Below are 10,521 nucleotides of genomic sequence, written 5' to 3'. Positions count from 1 at the left end.
AAATACATTTTTTTGTTTTTCTCTCTCTACGTTTTCCTTCTTCTATTGTGTCCATTGTGTTGTGTTTTTTTTTGATGCCTCTTCCCCGATACATGTGTGCATGCATTTTTTCTTCTGCCCTGTGTTCTCCGGAGACAAGCGGGTGCAAGTCGCAAGGAATGATCATAAAAATCCAATATTTTGAACAGAGTGGTAAAAAGATGTTCTCAGCTTTCTACAGGCGGGTGTTATGCCTTCTTGGGATCTTCCTCTTGGCCGTGGCGCTGGACTCGGTACAGGCCCACTCTACCCAACCCCCTGTAGAAGCAACAACGATGGCGACTACGACGGCAGCCAGTGTGTCGCGTAAAAAGATGGAGAAGAGTATTTATCTTCTTGCGGATGATATGCTGCGCACTGTGGTGTACCTTGCGCTGTCAGCCGTGTTTGCTGGATTGACCATTGGTATCATGTGCATGGATACATTAACAATAGATATCATAGCAACCAGTGGCCCGGAACCCGATCGAACGTACGCCTCACAGATTTTACCCCTGAGACGCCAGGGACACAAGACGTTATGCACATTGATTTTATCCAACATGCTGATGAACGTCTTGGTAGTACAGGAGGTTAGTGCGGTTCTGGACCGGGTTCATGAGATTGAGGCTCTAGGTTTTATGCGGCAGGCGTTGAAGGAGAATGACACAGTCACATCCTTTGTCGTGAGTACTTTGGCTATTCTCATTTTTACGGAGATAATCCCAATGTCTATTTGTAAGTCGAAGTATTCACTTCGAATTGCCGCAGCCGGAAGTATACTTGTGCACATTGCCATGGTGCTGGTGTACCCTGTTGCCGCCTCCCTTGGATGGTTGCTTGACCGCTTCGTGCCTCACGACGCGGGACAGATTTACGACCGCAATGAGCTACGTAAGCTGATGCTGCTTCACTGCGAGGCGCACGGTGACCGCAGCGGCCTCGTTAAGTCGGAACTGCAGCTTTTGATGGCCGCAATGGACTTCCACGAGCGAAAGGCCTCAGATATCATGACGCCGATCGAGCGCACCACTGTGGTGAGGGCGGAGGAAGTCATTACAATGGAGCTGATTGAACGCTTGTGGACGTCTGGTCGTTCACGCATTCCTGTGATACAGGAGCCCAACAACTACATTGGTGTTCTCCTTGTCAAGGACCTGCTGACGGTGCCCATGCCGATTGGTGATGCGGACCCCATTACAATTGAGGAGCTTCTTAAGGCCAAATCTCGGGTCTTTGCCACTGTGAACCTCAACTCTCCACTGCCGTCACTTCTTCGGGCATTTCAGCACGCCAAAACGCACTTGTTTCTTGTCACAGGTGAGGCGGAGGTGGAAGAAGGGGTCACTAACGAAGGTGAGGAAAACATTCGTTTTCATTATTGTGTTCGTAAGCCTTGGTTCGAGAAGGGGGAGAATGTGGTGGGTATTGTGACCCTGGATGATGTCACAGAGGCATTGATTAAAGGGGAAATATACGATGAGTATGACTGCTATGAGTTTTCCGCGGAGGATCATTTGAACTGCCCAAGCACCTCTGTGTGTGTTCTCAAGAAGGGGGTACCCATGCCCCTTCCAGAGCCAAAGCAGGCGCCTCGGGCAAATTTTTGCTCCTACTACGTTCACAATTTACAAAATGTTCCTTTAACGGAATCACAGGTGTGGTCCGTCGCGTATTACTTAACGCGAGCTGTGAATTCCTTTTTCCTCTGGCATCCAGGGTACGTTAAAATGCTTTTGGACGAATGTGGTGATGAGCAACTTGTTCCGCCTTCGGTCTCCTTTGGCGATGACACATCCGTGGAGGGGACAAGAAGCAGCTTACAACGTTTTCCAGTGACATCTTCACCAATCACGTCTGAGCACTCTGAATCAACGCGGATTTCACCACAGTTTTCATTGGAGACCTCCAGAGAGGATCCCTACAGCAATCCTCTTGCCCTGGCGCCGGACGAACGGTTTGTACTATACCGTGACGGCGTGGCGACCACTGTTTTTACGCTCGTGCTTGCTGGCAAGGTCGTGGCCTCCGTGGGCCCCAGCAAGTTTCCGCTCAAGCGAAGTTGTTTTCAGTGCTTGGCGGAGGAGGCATTAACGTCTTCGGACTACGCCCCTGAATTTGACGCCGTGGTCTTGTCTCCAACACGGGTGTACCGCATTCCAAAAGAGCTGTACTCACGGTACCTTGACTACAACGCCGTCTATACTAAAACCTACGATAAGTTGGTCATGCTGGGCATGAGCTCCGTAGATGTGGCTCAGCATGCGCCAAAAAGTGATTCGCTAACCCAACGGCCGGGAGACGCTGGACAACGCCAGCCGCACGGCGATGACAAGGAGGGGTTATTGCAACGCCAAAAAGAAAGCAATATGTATGGAACCTTTGTGTAGGCTGAGGCCTGAGCCATATTTCATTTAATTTTTTTTCACGTTGATACTAAACCAATCTGAGATAACTAATTATATAAATATATATATATATATATATATATATATATATTCTGTGAGTGTGAGTGCGTGAGTGTTTATACATGTACATGTATTCTTGTGACTGTTCGTCACGATGCAAACTTACTGGGAGAGTCTGCCTCTTTTCCTCTTTTTGTTTTTGTTTTTCTATCCCCTTGGTTTCTTTCTTTCTCTATCTATTGTGTGTGTGTGTGTGTGTCTGCGCGTGAGTGATGCATCCGGTTCGTATTGTCTTTGTTCACCTTGTTGTTGCTCCCTCCTTGCTTCTGGCATTTGCGAACGTGTCTGTGTGTCCGTACATGTCTGATCTATTTGGCCAGGCCCTTCAATGATGCGAAGGCAGTTGGGTGTGGGCATTTCCTTCGTGTGCTTATCTGTGTTGGCCGCAGAGGAGGTGGTGGGGGAAACGACGGCCGCCGCGCGACAGGAGACGCACGCAACCGGTTATGCATCATGGCCCCTTGCCCTTCTTCTTGTGACATTGCTGCTTAATGTCACGCTGGCCGCAATGTTTGCTGGACTCACCATTGGACTTTTCGGCATGAACTTTGTTACGCTTGAGATTATTTCTTCTGCAGGGAAGGAGCCAGATAGTACGTACGCCAAAAAAATTCTTCCCATACGGCGCTATGGTCACCAACTCTTAGCAACGCTGCTTATTGGCAATATGCTCACCTTGGTCGTTACCTCACAAATGGTGGCAGCCGTCATTCAGTCGACGGAGTTAGTCAACTTTCTTGTGGCCACCGTCATTGTGTTCGTGTGTGCGGAGATTATACCTATGGGCGTCTGCAACAAAGGGCCATACGCGCTCTGGATTGGGGCAAAAAGTGCTCCCATTGTATCTATTGCTATTTTTGTTCTTTATCCCGTGGCAAAACCTTTGGGCATGTTCCTGGAGTGTATTGTGACGCGCGATGAAGGGCTCGTCTACGACCGAAATGAGTTGAAGAAACTTATCCATGTTCACTGTAAGAAGTATGGGCGTGAATCTGGGTTGGGTGATGATGAGATGCGCATGATTATCGGTGCCCTTGAAATGCATGACGTCAATCTAACCTCAATTCTGAAACCGCTGGACAAGGTTGTGCTGCTTCCAGGTAACACGGCTGTTACGCGCAAATTGATGGAACAGCTATGGAACTGCGGCCGTTCACGATTGCCTGTTTACTCTGGTGATGTCCATACAGGCATCACAGGGGTTCTGTTAGTTCGTTCCCTCATCACCATTACCGCCGAGCAGATGGAAAATGGTCTTACCGTTCAGGAGGTGGTGGATGCAAACCCACATGATGTTGTTGTTGTTTCAGAGATGTTGTCGTTGTATGAATTGTTAAAGATTTTTCTATCGGGAACGTCACAACTTGTTTTTGTGGAGGGTGTGTGCAAAAACGGGGGTGTGGGCGACTCGCTCGTAGGCAGATCGAGTACCGTGACGACGACCACAGGCCCCGCAGAAGGAAAAGTAGAGGAACGGCAGCCACCGGTGGGAACAACGCCGACAGTGACACGTCCACAGGTCGCGGTTTCCGCACCCCAAACCGCTTCCCCGATTATTGGCATTGTGACACTGGAGGATGTCATTGAGCGCTTCATCAAGTCGGACATCTACGACGAATATGATCGGGGGGCGGAAGAAGAGGAGGAAGAGGAAGTAGGGAGAAGCGAAAGGCCGGAGGAAAAGGAGGAGGAGTGGGGGGAGAAAAAGTTTGACGTCCGGAGCCGATGCGACGAGGTCGGAGTAGATGGTTTGGGGCTCGACGTTTTGGGGGGTATTCCACGTGCAAACTTTTACTCCTACGCTGTGGCTGACAGAGGGGGCAACGACGCAATGACGAGGAGACAGAGGTTGACGCTTGCCAATTTTTTTCTCAACTGCTACGCCGCCTTTGCAGCATGGACCCGTCCGCAGATGGAACGCTTTATTGGTCGCATTGGCGACTGCGTAGTTCGACTGGAAGGGGGCGCAATGGAGGGCCCTGTATTGTACCGAAGTGGGGAGAGGAGTGACGCGTTTACGTTGCTACTTAGCGGTGGCGTGTCGGTGTCTGTCTGCGATGGCGCCTTTGCAACCGAAAAGCGCAGCTTCTCGGCGTTTGGAGAGGACATTTTCCTGCACGAGGGATACTTTACGCCAGACTACACAGCCATTGTCTCACGCACAAGCCGGTATATTCGCTTTACTATACACGATTTCCTTGAGGAGCGACGGCGTGTACACGACGAAAACCGGCTGCACTCAGCATTGGGGCCCATCGTTAGTAAATCATATGTGGAGGAACGACGGTGCGTCTATGGTGAGGAACTTCCTCTTCCATGAGATGTCCCACCCCTAACCGTGGCCGCGGGTGGTCCCTTTGACACTGAGCGCTCAGTAACGGCACGAGTAATTGGGGCCTGTTGTGCCCAAGTAAGTGAGTGTAAATTTTTATTCGTGTGTATTCGTGTGACCCTGCGGGCTGGCTGTGGGACCTTGACGTGCTCCTTGCCACGTGGTGTTGCTTCACGTTTTCTTTTTCTGCCTACCCCCCTTCCTTCCTTCCTTCCTTCCTTCCTTTTTCTCTCTCCCTCTCTCCCTGGCGTGCTTCTTGGGAAGAGAAGATGGACACCGAGGACGGCGAGTTCACGGTGTGTGGTGCCGGTGGCACCACTGAAGACGCCAAGTTTGACGACCTTGTGGGCGTCATCGAGGACTTTATGGCGAACTTCGACACGGAGGCCGTTTTCCGCCGGCTGCCGCCCTTTGCTTCCGTATCGAGTGACCACGAAAGGTATGGGCTGCACAAGGAACTGATTGCGCAAAAGGAAGCGGAGTTAGACGCCTACGTGTTGGAGCATTGCGAGTCTATTGCGTCTGTGGAGGACGCGACAAGTTTACTTTCCAGCCGAAGCAAAGAGATCGCAGACGAGGTGTGGGACTTCATCACGGAGGGCTGCTTCGACTACACGACCTTTGCAGAGCTGTGGAAACAGCACAGCGGATGACGTGGGGCGGGAGCTTGCAGGGGCGTAATAGAATAAGACACGACCACCACTCACCCCCCCCCCGCCCTTACGCACACACACACACAGAATATATACATATATATACATCTTCATAATACTGAATGGCCGTTGCGAGAAGGTTGCGGGCTAAGGCATCGCCTTCACTTGCCAATAGAAATACTGGTGGGGCGGGGCGAGGGGCACGATACGATTTTTTTTTGTTCTGTGTTTGTGTGTATTTCTTGTTGTTCTTGATGTGTGCTTGTTGTTTCTCCTAGTCTGCGTCGGAGCAGAGAGACAGTGTGGCTCTGGAGAGAATTATGCGCGGTGGAGCCCTCGTCCTTTAGCTTAGTTGATTGTTCTTCTTTGGGTCTTTGTCTGCTTTCCACTCCTCTCCCCCCCCCACCACCGCCACAAACACGCACCATTTTTTCATTGCAGGCTCGACGTACTTTCCGCTTCGGGGGTCAAGTATGTTATTTAAGGACTTCACATTTCCATGGGAACCGTACAGGGCTGCGCGCGACGAGGGGGAGTTGCAGGCCGCCCTAAATTCCACAATCAGCAAGATTGCGGACGAAGAGCGGCTGTCTCCCGAATGTCGCTTTGCGGCGCGTCGGCTGATGTACGCCTGCGTAGGCAGTCAAAAACTTCTTGACGTGTTAGACGGTTTTCTGGTGCCCCCGCCGTACCGCCTGGAAGACCTGTACGACCGCCCGATGTCTCGGCAAGAAATAGAGGCGGCGATGGATGTTATTCCACTCGACCTCGATCCGGTCATTGCACTACTTCCTTTTAACCTGGCGTTGGGCATAGGTGTATACGACGCCCACCTACGCGCTGCTGTGCGTCGGCTCTGTTGGCTCTTTGCAATTCCCTTTACCATTCTTGAGACACAGGAGCGGGCGCTAATGGATGCTCTCTTGCTCTCAGGCGACGGTGATGATGAGGCCCTGCGCGAAAAAAGGCAGGTGGTGCAGACCCGCAAAGAAGGCAAGAAGGTCAGCGTGCGACGAGTAGCTGCCGTGGGCGCCTTTGCGGTAGTTGGTGGCGCGGCGCTCGTTATTACAGGCGGTTTGGCCGCCCCGCTCATCGCCCCCGCCGTTGGCGCCTTTGCCAGTGCTGCCGCTGCAACCGTTGGCGCTGTGGGAGCTGTTGGCGGTGCTCTTCTTGGTGGGACAGCAGCTGCCGCGCTGTTTGCCGGAATGATTGGCGCGGCAACACATGCTGCGGCGCTTATTAGTCTTGTAGTGCCTGTCTTGACCGCGGCAAATGTTACCGCTATCTTTGGCATTGGTGGGGTGAGTTTGGCCGGCTACAAAGCATTTCGCCGCACAGCAGACTCAGACGTTTTTATGATTCGATCCATCACAGAACTCGATGAGCTTCCTGCGCTTACGCGAAGCGATGATGTTTTGTTGTCGGTTCTTAGTGAGGGTCAACTGGCACAGTGGAGGGATGCCGAGCGAAGGCTGGCCGCGGAGGACGCGGAGCAGGAGGCGCGCACGAATGTGCAGGATGTTTTGGAGGAGGCTGCCAGGGGAGGCATTGTGGTGCCGGCCCATACGAGAGCTATCACGATGTCTAATGTGGCCGCAAAGGAGCATTTTAAACGCCGTATGCGCTGTCTCACATTTGCGGTGCAGTGCTCACTGAGCGGATATCGACTTGAATTAAAGGCGCTGAAGCTGACGGCTGGGACGTGGGGACTTGTGCCGCCAAAATTTATCCCAGAAGGCAGCTCTGGCGTATTTGTCTGTCTCAATCGCTTTGCTCGACCCACAGGCGCCGGGTGTGTCGTGTGCTACCACGTCCGACCCATAGCAAATGTCTCCAACCCTTCACTGCGGCTGTGGGTTTTGACGGAACTCTCTTTTTGGGGAAACTTGTCAGTGGCAGTTGCTGTTACGGATTCTCGGGAGGCATTTGAACCACAGAAAATGCTTAGGCAACTTCAGAAAATGAAGATTGACACAGACGAGACCCTCACTGCCCATAACTTGATTATGGGGTGCTGTTTCGCGCCGTTGCCGTTTGTGACGATATCCGGCTTGGCGAATGACGGCAGCACAGTGTCCCAGCAGCCTTCCACCGCCGTCTTCCCGATGGCGGAGTTGCAGCAGCGCATCGTGGAGACCATGAATTTATTGCATGAGCGCCGCCGAATTGGGGTGGCCATTGTGAATAGCTCCAAACACCTTATCCGTGTGCTGAAGTGTGAGTTGGTGAATGGCGTTCTAAGCCCTCGAACTTCTCACTTGCTGACGGCCGTTGCTTCTCGACAGGCATTGTTGGGTGTGTTCACAAACGCAGCAATGAGTTTAAAAGGGGCGGAGGCATTTTTACTCATGGAGGTCGTCAACAGTGGTGTGGATGCTGACGTGCCAGTTCTGCATCGACGGTGCTACATAAAGTTGCAGTTTGAGGTCAGTGCGTTGAATTCAGTGCGTGTCGCTTGTGCGGCGACGTCGTCGCTAAGTGGCCTTGTGGAACTTCCCATGCGCCTTAAATGCCCATCGGATAGCGATTTTAAACCTATTCTCATGCCGGAATCGTTTGTTTGGGCAGACCTGAAAGTGGATACAAAGTCGTTTGTGGTGCGCTTACGCATAGAAGACTTTGTGGAACGCGTCGCACGAATGGAGGTACAGAAGTGCCCTTCCCTTACAATCGCCGTCGGGGGATTTGTGTCAATCTTTGACGAGCGAAGGCCTCAGCAAGATCAACAGGTGGCCCTCTGGGCAAAACATCTCCTTCGATCCCGCCTGTTTGGTGTCACGGAGGGCTACGTGGTACATTGGGAAGATGAGTACCAAACCAAATTTGGGCGCCTCATCAATGTGGAATTGTCTACGACCCTCACCACACAAATTGGCAGGACAGTGGTATCCAAGGCGAAAGGGGTCGCAAAGCATCAACTTTTACAAGGAGGCATTTTTGTGGGTCTTCACGCGTTGGATGCCCTCAAAGGGACCTTGGCACTTCCCATGTATGCCGTCTGGGCGACGGGAGCCATTGACAATGCTTTTGCGACACTGCTGAACCGCGCCGGTTACACGGGGAAGGATTTGGCGCAGGCTCTTTTAGACCCACACACAGGCCATCGTCCCGTGTCTCTCATCGGTTTCAGCTTCGGATCGCGTGTCATTGTGGAGTGCTTACATGAACTACACCGTGTGGAGGCCTTTGGTGTTATTGAAAATGTGTATTTGATGGGCTCCACGGTGACCTCGTCCCGGGCTCTCTGGGGCGAATTGCGACGCGTGGTGGCTGGACGTCTTGTTAACGTCTACTCCCGCAGTGACTGGGTTCTTGCTTTCCTGTACAAGGTGAACGAGGCGTCATTGAAGCCGATGGCTGGAATGAGCCCTATCAATGTCCCTGGAGTGGAGAACTTGGATGTGACTTTTCTCGTTGACAACCACTTTGACTACGCAGTGAAATTGCAAGAAATTATTGACGTTATCCCCGAGCGCCCAACGCGGCAAATGTATGCAAAGTCGCTGGGGAGTCCCGGTGCTGTTGTTGGCCTGGACGCTATTCGGGCCGTGTCTAAGCGGATGATTTCTTCTGTGGTACCCTTCTTGGGTAACTCACCATGTGCAACACTGGCGATAACAAATCGCCTTGTCTCTGATGTAAAAGGTCTCAGTACGGAGTTGCGCAGTCTGGCGTACGTGGTCAGTGGTGGGTACTTTGACTTTGAGCCGCCCGATGTCATACCCTTCTCGCGCGCTGCCGTCTGCAGTGTGGTTGCTGACCAGGACGGTGAGAAGGATGAATCCGTGACAGGGGCAATCTCATATTTTATTGCGCTGCATTCGGCAGGAGCCGATCTGCTACTCACTGTCTTCTTCTTTATGCCTTTCTCAGGGGACGGAACCCTTTCCGCCGCCGCCGACGTGCGCGTGGTGAAGCGCGCACGAGACACGGTGGAGTCCGACGCTGAACGTCGCCGACGCTTAGAGGAGTTTTGCTGCAGGGAAACAAAAGACTCTAGGCGAATTCAAGTGAGATGTGAGAGCTCCAGGCAGGCGTGCCGTGGTGCGCCGTACACATTTGCGTTTACTGTGGATCTTGGTGACGTCTTCAGTGATGGCAGCCATGAGGCCATTTTCCATGTCACGACCCAATACGAGGACACCGACGGCGACTGCTGCGGTGCGTGTAGGGTGGATCTTTTGGCGCTGTTGACCCAGCTGTCCACGCCTGCGCAGCGCAGGAAGTTCACGGTAGACCTCTGTGATGAGATTTGCCAGATAAGGGTGCAACCGAAGGCTGCCACACCGGTGCCAATAGAACGAATGCGCCTCGCGATGAAGGAGTTTAACGACAGTTTTGCCTCACAATTAAAGGGAGTTGGAGGAGGGGCGGGCGTCCTTCATCCTGTGCTACTAGTCAACTGCAGCGAGTTGTCTCTGTTTTGTGCGGGTGGTGGTGGTGGTAGCAATGGCGCCGCAGGGGAGGCTTTTGCGTGGGGAGAGATGGGGCTGGAATGGATTCGCTACCCTTCACGTGAGATTCCTCCGCACAACTGCGTTCTGACGGTGGTGCGGCGATGCTCTTCATCCTCCGCATCCTCGTCTTCCGCGGATTTGGTCGATGGCGGCCTGCTCGACGCCTTTTCACTTATTTGTGCCAGCGGTCGCTGTGACGTGCAGTTATTTGCCTCCCCTCCTGCCGGTGAGGCTGGCGGTGGTGGGATTGAGGTCGCATGCCACTCGGAGGTTAACCCCTCAGCGGAGGGAGGCGGCAACGTCGCCGTGACAAGCGCCGAGTTGGACGGCGTGCCATTCATAATTGTCTCCATCTCGTGGTTTTCGAGCGGGCAACAGGAGGGGGAGGGTGGTGAATCACAAGCCCCAAATGTGGATGCTCCTGGGAGTTGGGTTTTGCTTAATTGAGTTTGTTTTTATTATTCCTGGCCTCTCTGTCTTTGTGTCTGTGTCTGTGTCTGTGCGTGTGTGTGTTGCTGTTGTTTGTTGTTTTCCTTCTTGTTTTGCTTTTTGCTTTCATTTGCATGTGTGTGTGTGTGTGTGCGGGTGATTGC

The 10,521-nt window shown here is 52.6% G+C and overlaps 4 protein-coding genes across 4 annotated transcripts, besides 9 other annotated features; all 4 read left to right on the top strand.

Moving 5' to 3' along the window:
* Positions 1 to 158: 158 nt before the first annotated feature.
* On the top strand, positions 159 to 2,408 carry Tco025E_01181 (putative receptor-type adenylate cyclase GRESAG 4; the record flags this gene model as incomplete). Its single annotated transcript, XM_029368119.1, has 1 exon — positions 159 to 2,408. One exon carries the CDS (start codon positions 159 to 161, stop codon positions 2,406 to 2,408), a length of 2,250 nt encoding a protein of 749 aa, XP_029231665.1.
* A 70-nt stretch (positions 2,409 to 2,478) lies between these two features.
* Positions 2,479 to 2,517: a microsatellite.
* Positions 2,518 to 2,606: 89 nt separating this feature from the next.
* Positions 2,607 to 2,667: a sequence feature (GA-rich).
* Positions 2,667 to 2,698: a microsatellite.
* A 116-nt stretch (positions 2,699 to 2,814) lies between these two features.
* On the top strand, positions 2,815 to 4,806 carry Tco025E_01180 (uncharacterized protein; the record flags this gene model as incomplete). Its single annotated transcript, XM_029368118.1, has 1 exon — positions 2,815 to 4,806. The coding sequence occupies one exon, from the start codon at positions 2,815 to 2,817 to the stop codon at positions 4,804 to 4,806; it is 1,992 nt and encodes a 663-aa protein (XP_029231664.1).
* A 209-nt stretch (positions 4,807 to 5,015) lies between these two features.
* Positions 5,016 to 5,043: a microsatellite.
* Positions 5,044 to 5,087: 44 nt separating this feature from the next.
* Tco025E_01179 (putative ARF-like 2-binding protein) lies at positions 5,088 to 5,471 on the top strand (the record flags this gene model as incomplete). Its single annotated transcript, XM_029368117.1, has 1 exon — positions 5,088 to 5,471. The coding sequence occupies one exon, from the start codon at positions 5,088 to 5,090 to the stop codon at positions 5,469 to 5,471; it is 384 nt and encodes a 127-aa protein (XP_029231663.1).
* A 212-nt stretch (positions 5,472 to 5,683) lies between these two features.
* Positions 5,684 to 5,741: a microsatellite.
* Positions 5,742 to 5,944: 203 nt separating this feature from the next.
* Tco025E_01178 (uncharacterized protein) lies at positions 5,945 to 10,375 on the top strand (the record flags this gene model as incomplete). The annotated part of the gene is made up of 1 exon (XM_029368116.1): positions 5,945 to 10,375. The coding sequence occupies one exon, from the start codon at positions 5,945 to 5,947 to the stop codon at positions 10,373 to 10,375; it is 4,431 nt and encodes a 1,476-aa protein (XP_029231662.1).
* A 25-nt stretch (positions 10,376 to 10,400) lies between these two features.
* Positions 10,401 to 10,454: a microsatellite.
* Positions 10,403 to 10,449: a microsatellite.
* Positions 10,450 to 10,484: a sequence feature (A-rich).
* Positions 10,485 to 10,516: a microsatellite.
* Between the last annotated feature and the right edge of the window lie 5 nt (positions 10,517 to 10,521).

The sequence above is a fragment of the Trypanosoma conorhini genome (assembly GCF_003719485.1).
Source record: "Trypanosoma conorhini strain 025E chromosome Unknown Tco_14.4_contig_00036, whole genome shotgun sequence".
Classification (NCBI taxonomy): Eukaryota; Euglenozoa; class Kinetoplastea; order Trypanosomatida; family Trypanosomatidae; genus Trypanosoma; species Trypanosoma conorhini.
The sequence above is the reverse complement of the archived record's forward strand: the minus strand, read 5'-3'. Positions and strand labels throughout refer to the sequence as shown.